Source organism: Pyrus communis, chromosome 2, assembly GCF_041283825.1.
Source record: "Pyrus communis isolate YQ-2024b chromosome 2, ASM4128382v1, whole genome shotgun sequence".
NCBI classification, from domain to species: domain Eukaryota; kingdom Viridiplantae; phylum Streptophyta; class Magnoliopsida; order Rosales; family Rosaceae; genus Pyrus; species Pyrus communis.
In genome coordinates, this window is record NC_142566.1 from 28,844,939 (window position 1) to 28,861,912 (window position 16,974).

General features: G+C 37.9%; 2 protein-coding genes and 1 pseudogene across 3 annotated transcripts; all 3 read left to right on the top strand.

Annotated features, from left to right (window-relative positions):
• The first annotated feature begins 319 nt into the window (after nt 1-319).
• LOC137746550 (putative LRR receptor-like serine/threonine-protein kinase At2g24230 pseudogene) lies at nt 320-3,940 on the top strand (annotated as a pseudogene). Its single transcript, XR_015960224.1, has one exon. The product of XR_015960224.1 is annotated as a putative LRR receptor-like serine/threonine-protein kinase At2g24230 pseudogene (transcript).
• A 4,884-nt stretch (nt 3,941-8,824) lies between these two features.
• On the top strand, nt 8,825-10,855 carry LOC137746806 (eukaryotic translation initiation factor 5A-2). Its single transcript, XM_068486815.2, has 5 exons — nt 8,825-9,042; nt 9,762-9,884; nt 9,994-10,050; nt 10,306-10,380; nt 10,492-10,855. Exons 1-5 carry the CDS (start codon nt 8,920-8,922, stop codon nt 10,594-10,596), a joined length of 483 nt encoding a protein of 160 aa, XP_068342916.1. The 5' UTR covers nt 8,825-8,919; the 3' UTR covers nt 10,597-10,855.
• A 1,355-nt stretch (nt 10,856-12,210) lies between these two features.
• LOC137748155 (putative WRKY transcription factor 32) lies at nt 12,211-15,736 on the top strand. Its single transcript, XM_068488252.2, has 5 exons — nt 12,211-12,629; nt 12,721-12,770; nt 13,641-14,275; nt 14,403-14,561; nt 15,095-15,736. The coding sequence occupies exons 1-5, from the start codon at nt 12,392-12,394 to the stop codon at nt 15,450-15,452; spliced, it is 1,440 nt and encodes a 479-aa protein (XP_068344353.2). The 5' UTR covers nt 12,211-12,391; the 3' UTR covers nt 15,453-15,736.
• The last annotated feature ends 1,238 nt before the right edge of the window (nt 15,737-16,974 follow it).

A 16,974-nucleotide genomic window follows, 5' to 3' on the forward strand; every position in this document is an offset into this window, starting at 1 on the left:
TTTTGGTTAGGTTAACTTTTATACTGGATAAAATCAGTATAAGAATAAATGAGACAATATACACGTGTTTGTATATTTATAAGAAGTGTTTTACAAATAATGTGGTCATACACCCCTACTCAAATTTTTAAGCGTAAAACCAATCGTTACTACATAATACATAGGAACACACTATTAATTGACAGTATTCTAATCAAAACACCATTGAAGGAATAGAAATATTGGCAATTTCCAATTGGACTTAAATCAGATAAAGAAATCAACCAACTTCCAATTAGAGAAAAAGAATCTAGTGATCAGAAAACAACACCCCATGAAGAACATCACCAAATTCCCACCAACCCAAATGGTAGATATTTGCTTCCCTCCATTAAACCTGTCTCATTTATGAAGCTCAACTTCTGTCTACCCTTCTTCTTCCTTCCCAATATACCCTCCCTCCCTCCCTCTCTCTCCCACCCTCTCTCTCTCTCTCCCCTCAGTCCTCACAGTCTCCTTGTTTTTATTTCATTTAAAAACACATGACAGTCTTGTTTTTTTGTTCTAAAAAATATATATGCAGCAAAAACTAGAGCCTCCTCCTCCTTCTCCTTCTCCTCACACAGAGACAAAATTGCTTCCTCTTCTTTTGTTGTTTGTTTCTGCAGGATTTCATGGTCGTGGACCTGCAAAACCACCAAAGGGTGAGCTCACATTCCCCCACTCTCAAAAGTCAAAACCCCAGAAAACCCTTAGCTCTTTGAGAACGCAATAAGTTTGTTATTTGCATGTACTGTTTCACCCATTGGCTTATTTTCCCAGAGCTTTTTTTTGGGTTTTTCTTAGTGAGGATAAAAAGGACCACGAACCCAATAAAGTCCTGCATGTAAATTCTTGTTTTTGGGGGGAGTTTTAGCCTAACAGTCTTCTCTTCTCCAAAAACGATAACCCACTTTACACTGTGCGTTGGATTTAATGGAGCTGCAGAGTCCCCAAGCAATTACTTCTGAAATGGGACCAGAACCATTTATGCTACTGCAATGCTGCTTCTGAAGTTCTAGAGAGAGAAAGAAAGGTTTAAACTTTCTCACACCCTTTTCTCTGCTGCACTATTTTCCCAATGGGTGTTCATTTCTTTGCTTCTCTACTGATTTTTTCACTGTTCCTGAATCCATTGGCTTCCCAACAACCCAATACAGATGAGTTCTTTGTCTCTGAGTTTTTGAAAATAATGGGTTCGTTTTCTTCATCTTCTTCTTCCAATCTCTACAACTTCTCTGCACCCGTTTGTTCATGGAAAGGAGTTTCTTGTGAATCCAACAATGTTATCGGCTTTGAGGCTTCCGGTTTGGAGCTCTCCGGTCCGGTTCCCGACACCACCATCGGGAAGCTCACAAAGCTTCAATCTCTAAACCTCAGCAGCAACAAAATCACCGGTCTTCCTTCGGATTTGTGGAGCATAGGTTCTCTCAAGCACCTTATTCTCTCCAACAACCAGATTTCCGGGTCGTTGCCGAACAATATTGGCAACTTCGGTCAGCTCGAAACCCTCGACGTTTCCAGCAATAATTTCTCTGGGGAGATTCCTGCTGGTATAAGCTCACTTGCCAGCCTGCGAGTTCTTAAGCTCAATGGAAATTCGTTTGAGAAGAGCATCCCATCAGGAATTCTGAGCTGTCAATCTTTGGTTTGGATTGACCTTTCGTCGAATCGGTTAAACGGTTCTCTTCCAGCTGGTTTTGGTGCTGCATTGCCTAAGCTGCAAGTATTGAATCTTGCTGGGAATGGGATTCATGGCCGGGCCTCCGATTTTTCGGAGATGAATTCCATTACTACTCTGAACATTTCAGGGAATGTGTTTCGGGGTTCAGTGATGGGAGTGTTTAAGGAGCTGTTGGAGGTGGCTGACCTTAGCAGGAACCGGTTTGAAGGCCACATTTCGAAGGTACAATTCAAAGCTAGTTACAATTGGTCTCGTTTGGTTTATTTAGATTTGTCCGAAAATCAGCTTAATGGAGAAATTTTACACTATTGGAATCAATCCCAGAATCTCAAACACCTTAATCTAGCACACAATAGATTTACTAGGCAAGAATTCCCGAGAAGTGTGGAAACTTTTTCTGGTTTGGAGTACCTTAACTTGTCGAAATCTAGTCTTACCGGTCGCATTCCTGCTGAAATTTCTCGGCTGAGTAACTTGAACACACTTGATCTTTCTGAAAACCATCTTATAGGCAAAATCCCATTGCTTAATTTGAGAAATTTCCAAGTTTTCGATGTTTCTCACAACAATTTGAGCGGAGAAATCCCGATGTCTCTCTTGGAGAAACTCCCTTGGATGGAGAGCTTCAACTTCTCTTACAATAACTTGACACTATGTGCTTCTGAAATTTCGAAATCAACCCTCCAAGCATCTTTCTTTGGTTCAACAAATAGCTGCCCCATTTCAGCAAACCCGGGCCCTTTTAGAGCACGAGCTAATAAGGCTAAGGAGCACAAGGTACTAAAGCTTGCCTTGGTTTTGACCTTCTCAATGGTATGCTTGCTTGCTGGTCTGCTGTTTCTAGCAGTTTGTTGCAGAAGGAAAACCAGAATGTGGGAGGTAAAACAAACCTCACACAAGGAAGAGCAAAGCGTATCAGGCCCCTTTTCCTTCCACACTGATTCAACAACATGGGTTGCGGATGTTAAGCAAGCAAATTCAGTACCTGTAGTGATTTTCGAGAAGCCATTGTTGAATTTCACATTCGCAGATCTCTTATCTGCAACTTCGAACTTTGATCGAGGAACCCTTCTGGCTGAAGGGAAATTCGGGCCTGTTTATAGAGGATTTCTACCGGGTGGAATTCATGTAGCGGTGAAAGTTTTGGTCCACGGTTCTACAATGACAGACCAGGAAGCTGCAAGAGAGTTTGAGTATCTCGGACGGATCAAACACCCTAATCTTGTTCCATTGACTGGATATTGTTTAGCTGGGGACCAAAGGATTGCTATCTATGACTACATGGAGAATGGGAATATACAGAATTTGCTACATGACTTGCCGCTTGGGATACTGCAAACAACAGAGGATTGGAGCACAGATACTTGGGAAGAAGACAATAACAATGGCATTCAAAATGTTGGCTCTGAAGGGTTGTTAACATCATGGGGGTTCCGTCACAAGATTGCACTTGGCACTGCCAGAGCACTGGCGTTTCTACACCACGGTTGCTCACCTCCAATTATTCATAGAGATGTTAAAGCTAGTAGTGTTTATCTGGACTGTAACTTAGAGCCAAAATTATCTGATTTTGGACTGGCAAAGATTTTTGGCAGCGGTATAGATGAGGAGATCTCTCGAGGGTCACCTGGCTACATTCCGCCAGAGTTTTCTCAGTCCGAGTATGATTCTCCAACACCAAAATCCGATGTGTATTGCTTTGGAGTTGTTCTTTTTGAGCTGATTACTTCAAAGAAGCCATTTGGCGATGACTATCCAGAGGAGAAAGATGCAACCTTGGTGAGCTGGGTTAGAGGATTGATTAGGAAGAACAAAGGGACGAGCGCTATTGATCCAAAAGTTCGTGACACAGGACCAGATGACCAAATGGAGGAGGCCCTGAAGATTGGATATCTGTGCACAGCTGACCTTCCCTCAAAACGACCAAGCATGCATCAGATAGTTGGACTTCTTAAAGATATCGAGCAAACAGGTAACAGATGAAGAACAAATATAGCTGAAAAAAAACAAGGAAAATGTGGGAGTTTTGGGTTTAGCTTTTGTTTTCCTAATTAGTAATTTGTTCTTGTTGTCCCTTATGATCGGTTCTGTTTTGCCTCCATGATTGTACAGCAGCCCTGGAAATTCTGTTCGGAATTTTTTATGTCGCTCGCTCGCTCTTTCCTTTTTGTTTCTTATTGTTGGTGGCATGAAATGAAAGTTTGATTTATATATACAAAGGAGTTTGATTTGATCACATATTGCAGTATCTGTCTCAGAATTTCATGAACTTGTTATAAACCTAGTTCTTTGAGAAGCATTCTTTCTAGTCTAAAGCAAACCTAGTTCGATATGAAATCTTTTGTTCGTAGTTAGGATTCGTGTTTTGCTGTTTCGCTTGTCTGCCTCGGACATTGATGGTAAGTTCATTCCTTTGCCTTGTTCTGATATGCTAAATTATCTGTCAGATAGTATCCTATGCATACGATGCATGTAGAGCGGTAGGGGACCTAGTGGTGGTGAGTCACAGACTCACATAAGAGCCTGGAGAGCTAGCTAGCTCTGGCATTTGCAGTAATGTCCTGGACCACCTTTTGCACCGTCGGCCATCGATGGTGTTAAATGTCCCCCATCGGTGGGTTCAAAGAAACCCAATGGGTTTAAATACAATTACCCTACTCTAAGCAATACCGAGACCCTTTGTGGTAAAACCCCACACTTGACGGATTGGATAGGTGGTAAAGTTGGTAACAGTATCGGTGTCGTTAGAGTGGGAAGACTTGGTGATCCAAAAATCCAACATGGTATTAGAGCCAAGCTTCGGACCTGTGCAAGCTAAAGGTTTGGTGACCTAAAGGCTCAGGAAGGGCTTGGAAACAAGATTGGACTCTTAATATAGAGTCGGCCTTTGAGTTCCTAAAAAGCCACTTCCTAAAAAAAGATTGAAACTCAGAGGTTGGCTGCATAGAGTTGACCTCTGAGTTCCTAAAAAGGCACTTCTTGACAAATATTGAAAAAATTGAAAACAAGCACTTCCTGAAAAAGATTGAAATTCAGAGGTCGGCTCCATAGAGTCGGCCTCTGAGTTCCTAGAAAGGCACTTCCTGAAAAAGATTGAAAACAAGTTTGGACTCCATTGGAGCCGACTTCTGAGTTTCAATTACTGATGTGTGGATCTCCATGTGTGAACCACTAAATAAGGTTACACGTGAGGGGGAGTATTAAATGTCCCACATCTATGGGTTCAAAGAAACCTAATGGGTTTAAATAGAATTACCCTACTCTTATTAATACTGAGACCTTTTGTGGTAAAACCTCACACCTGACGGATTGGACAGATAATAAAGTTGGAAACTAACATTGGTGTCATTAGAGTGAGACTAATCCGGTTATCCAAAAATCCAACAGATGCTTCAAAATGTACAAAATGAGTGGCTGTGTGTTTATGTATATGCGGCCGGAGACATTAAAAATACATGTGATTGCTAACACGGGATGTACATATACGAAATCGCGTACTTTTCGTTGGTGCCAAACTGCAACTTAATGATGTAGCGTCTGGCATCCTTATTCTACACATGATGCAGCAGAAATATTGTCCTCTGAGAGCTTCCTGCATAATTGAAAATTAACATATAGGCCTAATATTGTTGGTAACTTGGTCACCACATTGATTTTGCCATTAAATGAATTTAAATTTTGAGATTTGTGTAGTAAATGAATTAAAGTACGCTTATTAAACGGCAATGAAAAAATTGCACTCATTATTTACAAACAGATGCTTCGTACTAGGAAGAATTGGAAGTGTTTAGAACATGCTTAGCCAAATATTCTTCATGTAAAACCTACTTTATTTAGATCGGAAAAATTATACGGTTTTCTGAAACCATTTGCTATGGCTCGAATCCATGGTCAATTCTATTTTCAATTTCGATAGGAACAATTAACAATTGAATTTAATTTTTCCCATTATTTTTGTATCCATAATAGTGCAAAAAGAAGGCCCAACTCCAAGTTCTATTTCTTGATGAAACATGTCTCACATTTGAAATTTCATGAAGTTAAATCCCTCCTATATTAAATGATTCTACTGTTAATTGTATCATGGTTTTTTTATATAAAATGTCACACCTCTTTGGATTGCACGAGTGATTAAGTCAAAGACTATCAATGTTTAGTTAGTAGTGAATCTGAAACTTTGACACGAAGTAACATGCATATCAAAGTTGCCAACCATCATAAGTAACAAGAAGATGTAGCAACTTGGGCGTGTTTCTGCAAAATGTCAATGATTTGTGCATGCTTTCGTATCTATCTTTTGCCATGCGCAGAACAAAAGTGCTCTGCAGACTGCAGCTTAATTATCAAAGACTAATTAATGCAGAAGATAATTAGAGGAGGAATTAGAAAAAGTACTTAATTAATCTTTCCTTGACTGCATTATTAGTGCACAATCTGCAGATTATCAACCTCTCTATTTGCAACATGCACGCATGCGAAAAATTCCTGCACCACTTCGAATTATAAAATGCAAAGCATGCGGCCCATTTCAATTATTTAACGAGGTGGTCCAAGATTAACCATCCATTAAGCACTTAATTTTCATAAATTTTCATATATTATGACGTGTTTAGAAGTGCTTTTTACTAAAAGTGTTTTTAGAATTGCTTTTTAAAAAGTTAAAATACTGATGTGCTTCTACTAAAAAATGCTTTTGAGCATAAGTGTTTTTAAAAAAAGTATTTTCGAACACGGGATGAGCTTAAGTATATGGATCTTTTATAGGGTTTGTATGTGTATGTACCATTCTTCTACATGTGTGCCTCTTCCTCTTTCTCAGCAAGGGAAATGGTCCTCACAGTCACTCCACATGAAGATGCAGCATCAAATATAACTAAGTGGTGCTCACCCACAGTGACAGAGAAAGGACATCAAATAATTACATTGAGAGAAATACTAAAGAGACTCTCAAAATCAAACTTGAACTCTTTATTACCTCATGTTTTTTGCATAATATTTTATAATGTTGACACAGAAAATGACGTTATACTATGGTGTGTCATAGAGTCCATGAAAAATTTCAATCTTGAAAGAGTCTCCTTAGCATTCTTTATAGGCGGAATGTTTTTTCTTGCTTTTAGGGACTAACTAGTAATTACCATAACTTGCAAAATAATATTTTGATAAATCACAATAATATTCATGATTGATATAATCTTCTAAATCCAAAAGAAATGTGATGCTATCATTTGATTTCTAGAAGTAATTAATTCAGTTTAGATTCTTTAGCAATCAAGCATGATTGCTTTAGGGCTTTTGGGACATATACTTAATTACAGATATAATCCGTATCACTAAAATTAATCAAAAGGTTCAAAGTATAATCTTGCCTCACTATTAATTGATGAAGCTGAAGATTATCTGTAACCCCCACATAATAGCATGATTATCTTCATTCATGATCTTCAGCTTTATGTCACTGTTTTCTCTTTCTCAAAACAACTTACATGATACATGTATACAGTTATTATGATGTCCTGTTTTATGATAAACTATCACTGTGACTAACAAAGCACGTCACGTTGTATGCGAGCCAAATGGTTATTTGTTGACCTTCATTTTACACATTTTTGCACAACTCTTCCATTGGTTTCCCTCCCCTCCAGTCCTCTCATATTTGTACAGTTACGATTAAGTTACGTCAATATCTGTGTTGACTTATTTATAGCAAAGAAAAAGGAAAAAAAAATGAAAGGGGAGGGGACTTGAGGGAGAAGATTTAGACGAAAAAGAATCCTAATCTTGATATAGGAATGAAATACAGGATGATGGTGAAATATTGTCATCAAATTTGGGTTTAACTTACAACGGTTCTCCGTTTCTTTAACATGTTCGAATTCATTGTGAAAGTTACGTCGGAATTGATTACTAAACAAGGTTTTTATTTCAGTCTTTTGAAATCAGATTGAATAACATTTTTTTTTTCTTCGAATTATATTGCAAAAGATATTTAAGTATTTAAAAAATTTTGTTCAGTCAAAGAAAAATAAAATATTTTCGAATAGGATGGGATATTTGTATGCTAAGAAATTGGTTTTGTTGGCGGAATAATGGATGGGCCTATCAAGAGTTGTAATGGGGATAGGATTCTTTGGTTCAGTCGAAGTGGGGAAGGGATAATTTCCGGATTCTTTTTTACCTAATCAATTTGGTTTGGAATCCAAACCGTTGAAATTTGATTCAACGGCTACAAACAAGATGTCTCTTTAAAAGTCATAATAACTGTAGCCGTTAGATCAAATTTCAACAGCCCGAATCTCGAATTAGATGGGTTAGATGGAAGGGGATCCAGAGATGATCACTTTCCGTCCAAGTCCAACATGGAGTCCTTATTTGTACCTTTTTTAATAATATTTATTTTCATAAATTTTCCAAGATTTATCTTGCTTTGAAACCATGAATTTTGGAATACGACAATTTAAAATTTGAAACCATGAATTTTGGGATACGACAATTTAAAATTAAGAAAACTAAATAAAATAAGAGTAATATGGTGAATTTGTTTACTGACAGTGATATAAAATATTCCACCACTATTGGGTATATTCTGTTATCTTGCAACAATTTTTGTGTTATAAGATCATGGTGGGCGAGTGAAATTATATTTATGTAAATAAAATTTTACTTGTGCTTAGCTATTCTCATGTATCGTTAACTGCACTTTCAGCAAAAATTTTATCGACCGCAAATAGAGACAATATCAAAAATAATACAATTTTTTTTTTCAAACAAAAATACATACAATTAATTGTTCATAAACATATATTTAAAAAATACGCAATTAATCACATTAGAAATTATAAATATTAAGTTGTATATTTATTTAGTTTATCAAACTTTAGTTTATTTTATTAGTATTAACTATATATTTTTTTAGTTTATTAGAAAATTGATAGGAATAAAATAATTAAAATGGGATGGGCAATTCCCTTAATTCTCCTATTCATATTGGATAAGTTTTCGAAAGGCAGACTGAGTTTAGGGGAGACAAAAGCTAACCACAGATCCAACGGTGGAGATTCAATCAGATTAACCAGGGTTAAATATGACCTAGAAGGGATCTAATATAGTGCCCGTCACACCATCAGAACCAGAAGTCGCCCTCTTTCGGTGTTGTAGCAGAAACAAAAGAAAACTCAAGAGGGACAGAGAAGCTCATCAAGTTGGGAGAAGCAGAGATGTCGGACGAGGAGCACCAGTTCGAATCCAAGGCCGACGCCGGAGCGTCCAAGACCTACCCCCAGCAGGCTGGAACCATCCGCAAGAATGGCTACATCGTCATCAAGGCCAGGCCTTGCAAGGTTTGTTCTTCCCTAATTTTTCGAATTCAAGATGCAATTTTTAGGGTTTTTAGGTCGAAATCCATCTGGGTTTTGTGAGATCTTTATTGGGTTTTGTTGTTTTGATTGAAATATGTTGATTTACTGTATTTTTTGTTTGTTTGTTTATGGTGTAAGATTGACTTATTCGTGATTTCCTATGCTTATTGTTGTGGATAATTATTTGTTTGTGATGTTAATGATGTCGATGTTGTCGAAAGATTTGTCATGTGGGTTTGTTTGCTGGATTACGATATCTTTGTTGGAAATTTAGGGTTTTTAAAGTTGTAGTAGTTATTGTTACAAAGTACTTATGTTCGGGTTTGCGGATTAAGGTTGCCTCTCATGTGTAGCACACATACAGTCAGACACTAATAATACTCGGTATTCGACATTCGTTTGCTACAATTATTAGTGCGAGCGATTAAATCCATGGCATCTTTGTGTATGTCTAGATTTGTTGTGTTAAAGTGTGGGGGTTAGCACAAACGTACACACTCATACACGAATACAACTGGTTCTTATTGAGATCTAAAGTTTTTGTGCTGTAAATCGAATGGTTTAACCATAAATCCCAATTTTTTCAACTCTGTCATTGTGATTGAACTGTGACGTTATTGCTCGTCATCCTTGTAAACCATTGTGATGTGAATGATTTATTTGTTTAATCCATTTTATTATCGTGTTTGCTCTCATTGCAGGTTGTTGAAGTCTCCACTTCCAAAACTGGAAAGCACGGTCACGCTAAGTGTCACTTTGTGGCAATTGATATTTTCAATGGAAAGAAGCTTGAAGATATTGTTCCTTCGTCCCACAATTGTGATGTAATGCTATCACAAAACTAGACTTTCGTGTATTTATGTATATGTGTGTTGTATTTCTTGGTTACAAGTTGGATCATTCATTCTCCGTTTATTTATCATTGTTTTGCAGGTTCCCCATGTCAACCGTACTGACTATCAGCTGATTGATATCTCCGAGGATGGCTTTGTAAGTTTTCTTAACAATTAGTTCCAAACATGTCTTCAGAAATTTTGATTGTTATGTGAAGTATGTGCACTTCGATGATAATCGTGACACCAAAGGAAACAAACTTGTGCACATTAAGACAATAGAACCATCTATTATTTGAGTTTCTCGATAATTTTCTTCCCTGTTTGTGTTATGTTCACAGAAGTTGTATATTTCTTGTGACATGACTTTCTTCCATTTTATCTGAACTAACTGGAGTACGACGTGTTGTAGGTGAGTCTCTTGACTGAAAATGGAAACACCAAGGATGATCTGAGGCTGCCCACTGATGACAGTCTGCTTACCCAGGTGTCTATCTATCTATCTCATTGAGCAAATAAAACTCATTTACCTCAAGTTGCTTTATTGTATCTATTTTCTTCGTATTTGACTAAATCTTTTCATATTCTGTTTTGATAGATCAAGGACGGGTTTAATGATGGAAAGGATCTTGTGGTGACTGTCATGTCTGCCATGGGAGAGGAGCAGATATGTGCCCTTAAGGACATTGGTCCGAAGAATTAAGTATGATGCTGTAGCAGTAGCTGTAGCTGATGGCAAGACGTTCTTCGTTTTACTTTTTTTTTTTGGTGGAACCGTTGCTAACAGGGAGGTTTATGAAACCATATTATCTGTGCAATGAAACCTTTATTTTAAATGGTGTTTTATCTTGCCAAGCTTGTAAAAGTGACGACGCAAAGAAGATTTAAAGCTGCCGGATCCCTTAGCAAAGGGAACTTGCTGCATATCTATGAAACTGTTTCCGGTTTTTTTTCGGATAAAAGATGTTCTTATGTTTGATTTTTGTTGAGGTTTATCTTGCGATGTTTCGGATGTTCTTGTGATGTTTGATGATTCTACACTTATTGAATATTTGTTACCCTCCTCTTGCTCCTCGAGTTCTGTATTGCCTAAATGTGTTCAAGAAGTATTAAACTCATCATTCCGTGTTTGCGACGGATCTTTGGAGAAATTTTTCATTGTGATTGGAATACGTACATCATGTGTATTTATACAAGTGATGGGAAATTTTATGTTTTAAGTTATTAACTTTTTAACACACATATCTCATCATTTGTATAGTGACATGTGGTGTATCATTTCGTATACCGATTACGTTGATGGTCAAGGATATGGAGCGATGGTGGTATTACCATTCCTCAACCGAACCCGACCCTATTGGAGGTTTTGATGCGATTACAATAGATGGAACGGTAAAAATTCAATGATCCGTGGTTTCTATGATGTTTGCTTAAGAATCTCCCTTTAAACTTTAATCTTTTATCAAAGCAGTTTTAATTGGAAACTCTTAATCAATATTTTGGTAAAGTGAAAGTGTTTTTTTTTACCGGAACCAAAAACACTTCAAACAAATAAATATTCTCAACAAGATGATGGAATAAGATACTTTGCCATTCACTTTTTACTTTTTTGACTTTTACCTATCTCACCTTTTTATTCACAATATAAAATATTTAAATTATTAAATCTTTTACTACAAGGTCTACACATACAACGTTTTATTTATTTAATAAATGTCATACACTAAAATATAACAACATTGCTTACGTATTTACTAGCAACTATTGTTTTAATAAAAGTGAGAACCAAATCTTTTAAGATTAATGCAAAAAGAGATATACTATGGGACTCTCTTAAGATTAGACCTTTAATAGGTTTTCTGTCACTTCATTGTTAAATTTTAATTTTCATGTTAATATTATGAACATCGTAATAAGAACAAGATGTGTCATAGAATTTATGAACTCACTTTAAGGAAAACTAATGAAAAGTTCAAAAAAAATTTAATTTTAATTAAAATTAACAAATAAAGGTGTAATAAATAGTATCAGAAAAAAATAAAACTATGATTTTTCGTTAAAAATATACAGTACCGAAAATGTTTCGTTAAAATTCCCCTCACCTTGAGAAGTGAGAGTTGGGTACGTGTTGGGACTTCGAAGTATGCATCACATTTGCATGAGAAATGCTAAGAGGACTATGTCCGAGACCAAACGGCAGCCTAAGGACACCGTCAAGTCAACAAAACCCACGGCGATCCCTGCACCTGATATAACGGAGATGTTAACGGCTTCGGATACACCGTCATAAAAACCACCTGAGTCAACGTTAGTCAAAGACACACACATACATCCCACACTCTTTAAAGCAACCCCCTCTCTCCGCCTTTCTCTCTCCCCCCTCATCCAAACTGGTACACAAAACCCGAAACATTTCACGGTTTCGGTCTAAATTTCGGCTCGATTTCGGACAACAACAGTTTCGACGAACTTTACTCTCTTAGAGTGAGAAATCGGCCATGGCGGAGCACCGCGAGAGCTCCCATGCTCTCCCAGCAGAGAAACTACAGCCAAGGAAACAAGAACAAAAAGAAGGCGGCGACGGAGACGAAGGCGATGACGAAGAAGGAAAGCAACGACTCGGTGAATTTCAACCCGGCGAGCTAGAGAGTTCTGTATCCGAGTTGAGACAGACGCAATTAGAAACCCCAACGGCGCCTTCGACGCTGGAAGTTTCAGAGAACGATCAGTTTGCAGGTAAAGCTTTCGTTTTTTCGGAAAACGGTGCTTTTTTGGGGGTGGGATTATAGTGAAGGGTGGTGATCGTCATGTGTGGTTGATCCTACAGGTATGCAGCTTGATTCCGTGTCACAGTCGATTGATGGAGCTGAATTGCAGGTTAGAAGTTCAATCCTTTGAATTTTTTGAGCTTTTGATCTTTGGCTAAGTGAATCGTGAGCATTTTTGTATGTGTGCTGTTACTGATTGCGTTGTAAATTTCTGCTTTGAGTGTCAGGATAGAGAAGATTATGACTAGAAATTTGATTTTTTTTTTCCGGTTGGATATCGAAATCTATGAATGCGTTTTATGTGGGGGAAGGGCAAAAATGTTTGTTGAAGTTCTTGTTTGAGGGTTGGAATCATGAATCTGAAATCCTTGTGATTACGGCATCGCAATTGATGTTGATTTGCAAGTGTTACGCGCTCTTAGGTACCAAGTAGGGAAAGCCTTATAGTCTGCTTGCGTTTTGGAGAGGCGAGTGAAGCGATGTTTGAGTAATTGGAAGAGAATCATCGAAGAGACAATAACAAGCAAAAATTTGCATTACTGAAAGTTATTAGCCTGGTTTCAACTATTAGTGGCTCAAAAGAACAAGTTTCACCTTTATACAACACCCCTGGTACCCCACATCATATCGGGAATGAGGTTTTACGGCAGGATGTATTAAACTCAAATGCAAACATTCAAAAGTAGGGAATTTAGTCACTCGGCGATCTGATAATATCAGAAGAGAAAATTGTTTCTATTTTATGACTAATATAGATCCACCAGAAGGCAAATTCAGTTGACTCAAGATGGAATATTAGTTGCCTCACTGTATTTTTTCCTCTTGTACTTTCTTTGATGTTAGAGTACTTTAGATGCATCTTGTATAACATCGTTTGAATTATGTGCAACTTCAGAATATTACACCTCTCGTTGTCAAAATCAAATCTCTGGTTCCCTACATTGTGGTTGTATAATCATTTTCTTTGTTCTTTTCTCAGGAGAAACTGGGGCTGAGCCACCAGGAAATTTTGGCAAGTGTAACGAACCAGGATATTAAGACTCCGAAGCAAAGTCGGACTCAGTTGACTGTTTATCCAACTCCGTTTTCAGAACTATCTCCCACTTCTGTCACTCAATCCATTTCATCTGCTCCAAGCCCAATTCCACTAGAACGAAGAGTTCCTCATGGGAAGACATCTGCTTCTGATGGTTACAACTGGCGGAAATATGGTCAGAAGCAAGTAAAGAGCCCTCAAGGTTCTCGAAGCTATTATAGGTGCACATTTTCTGAGTGTTACGCCAAGAAGATAGAATGCTGTGATCACTCAGGCCATGTAATAGAGATTGTTTACAAAAGCCAACATACTCATGATCCCCCTCAGAAAAGTATCTGCATAAAGGAAAGTAAACTTGCACTCTCTGCTGAGTGTGTAAGATATAGTGTTGCTGCTGCAGAACATTCCTGCAGAATAGTTAATGACTCAGAGTTGTCCACATCTTCAAAAGAACCTATTCAAGAAACACCCTCAATTCCTGAAAGAAAACGGCAGAGCTCAAGTGACTCTGATGATAATGGCGATGTTAAAATCAAGGAGGAACATGGTGATGGTGATGAGCCAGAACCCAAACGAAGGCAAGTTTACGTGTAGATTTTGTTTCCTTTCACCCCCCCCCCCCCCCCCCCCCCCTCTATTTTGTACTATACTTGCTGAAAGGAGTATGTTACCTGGTTCTAATATACTTTCCTCATTGATAACCAGAATGAAGAAAAGCAATTCAGAATATTCCGCTTCTCTCTCAAAACCTGGCAAGAAACCTAAATTAGTTGTGCATGCGGCTGGGGATGTTGGAATATCAGGCGACGGATACAGATGGCGCAAATATGGACAGAAGATGGTGAAAGGAAATCCTCATCCCAGGTGCATTCCGATTTCCGGAGTTTTTTTTTCCTTGGTAGTTTGATGTTAGCCTAATTAATCAGCATCTGGGGTTTAAATTCATTGTTGTATGTGGGTTAAATGATGTCCAGTAGGCGTTATTTTTACATACACTTCATCTTTCCTTTGTGCAAGATGTCTACTTTATAACTTCACACCGCAGTTAACTTGTGAAAGATACAATTTGAACAACTCAAAAAATGCAGTGATCCAATTAGTGATTGACTCTTAAGCAATCTTAGCTGTATTCATTTTCGTTTATTTGCATTTCTAACAAGTAAGCTGTATTCATTTTCGTTTATTTGCATTTATAACAAGTAAGCAGATCATAGATGATACTCATCAAAGAAATCTTTTAACGCATTTTATGGTATCTTTAATCGAAACTTTTGTTATAAAGGAGTAAAAATAGTGAACGGTATTTATTCAGAGGTGGCATTCGGAGCTTTATGATAAATACCACATGTATTTTTTCCCTTGATTTTGATCAATTGTTGTATTCTTGTGTTTTTCAGGAACTACTACAGATGTACTTCTGCTGGGTGTCCAGTCCGGAAGCAGATTGAAACAGCCGTAGATAACTCAAGTGCTGTAATTATAACATACAAGGGGGTACATGACCATGACATGCCTGTCCCTAAGAAGCGACATGGCCCTCCAAGCGCTCCTCTTGTTGCCGCTGCCGCTCCTGCTTCCATGAACAATTTGCATATCAAGAAAACCGATACAGTCCCAAAGCCAATTTCGTCAACCCAGTGTTCAGTAGACACGGGCGGAGAATTGACGGGGGAGGCCTTGGACCTCGGAGGCGAGAAGGCAATGGAATCGGCTCGAACTCTTCTGAGCATTGGATTTGAATTAAAGCCTTGCTGAAAGCTCCTTTGCTGGCCCAAGGACTAATAAAGAACATCATAATCGACGGGCCTCTCTCTCCCTCTTATAAAAGCTGCAGTGTATTTATATAGCATTACAAAATTATCAGATTGGCAGGTTTGATTATTTTCCCCCTTTTCCTTGTTGGTGTTTTTCACCTTTCAGATGTAGTTTAATAGTGCATAGACGTGAGATTTGGTATTGTACACCCTTGCATCTTGTTTTAAATAGGCTGATGGCAGTGAAACAATATAGAAATGGATGTCATTCGTTTAAAATTTCAATTCCGAGCATGCTTGTGGTATCAAACGAGAAAAACTTGAGCAGGGCAGCTTGACTAGCTCGACGGTTAGACTCGTCTCACCTTTGTGAGAGTGGCCTGACCAGCCATCTCTACTGAATACTTGATTTGGTCAAGTCCTCAAGGTAAAAAGATGGGATGTGGGTTGCCCTCGGATGCCATTCTTTCTTTTTCTTTTTATTTCATCCACCAGTCGTTATCTCAATTTGCTCAATTTGGTGGGATTGCATAAAATAAAAAAGAAAACAGAGGCAGGTGGCAGAATCGTACTCTAATTAGTCTGCATCCAACAACACGACTCGAAATTTGTATGGGTTGGTATGGTGAAAAACGAGCAAAGGTTTAAAATCTTCAATTCGGTTTGAAACTTGTACTGATGCATCGAACTTGTACAGATACATTATTTGGAGACACCAGTTTTGTTTTGACGTACCGTTTGATTTGGAGATAAAAATAACATGCCGCCTCATGTGGTGCTAGAATTACATGAGAACGGAAATCAATCTATCATCAATATGTGAGTTACTATATTATACTACTACCCTCGCATCATTTTGCATGTTAATCTAAAAGTTGTTACAAACACGACATATATGTAAATAAGTAAAACCGAACACGACCTATTGACACTCCCACTTGAAATAAAAAGAGTGGGACCGCACATTTTAGGTGATGTTGGCGAGCCACCAAACTCAATGCAGACTTCTCTATCAATAAGGAGTTCCCCCGTCAGGCTGTCCTATTGGAGACAAGGCGACATCGTGCTATAGACCCTTCATTGTCAATTTGTCACCACCACCAGCTGTCACCCACAACTTTAAGGTCAAACCTCAAGTAATTTATAGTATACTCCGATGTATTTTATATATCTTGATATTTGTGGTTGGTTCAGGTTCATGGACATGGATTTCCTCTGGATCCATCCATTTTAATCTTAAGGATCTATCAATTCGAATTATTGAAATTTGATCAAACAATTATAAATAATGGTTTACTTTAAAAATTATAATAACTTTAGCCATTGAATTAAATTTCAATAACCCGGATTGATATATCTCTAGGATTAGGATGCATGGATCCGGAGAGGACCCATGTCCCAAGTTCACAGACCAAGATCCAACACTCAAATTTTCAGTGTATAAAACACCTCAGAGCATAGTAAAAATTTTGAAATGGTAATTGAAATTGTAGAGGGCGACCTTGACTTGACGAAAAGGTTTC

Bases quoted from the DNA above. Each gene is read 5' to 3' on its own strand.
- LOC137746806 (XM_068486815.2), top strand. From the start codon at position 8,920: ATGTCGGACGAGGAGCACCAGTTCGAATCCAAGGCCGACGCCGGAGCG. The intron at 9,043-9,761 runs GTTTGTTCTTCC...CTCTCATTGCAG, and splicing joins TCAAGGCCAGGCCTTGCAAG to GTTGTTGAAGTCTCCACTTC. The intron at 9,885-9,993 runs GTAATGCTATCA...ATTGTTTTGCAG, and splicing joins CTTCGTCCCACAATTGTGAT to GTTCCCCATGTCAACCGTAC.
- LOC137748155 (XM_068488252.2), top strand. From the start codon at position 12,392: ATGGCGGAGCACCGCGAGAGCTCCCATGCTCTCCCAGCAGAGAAACTA. The intron at 12,630-12,720 runs GTAAAGCTTTCG...TTGATCCTACAG, and splicing joins AGAGAACGATCAGTTTGCAG to GTATGCAGCTTGATTCCGTG. The intron at 14,276-14,402 runs GCAAGTTTACGT...ATTGATAACCAG, and splicing joins GAGCCAGAACCCAAACGAAG to AATGAAGAAAAGCAATTCAG.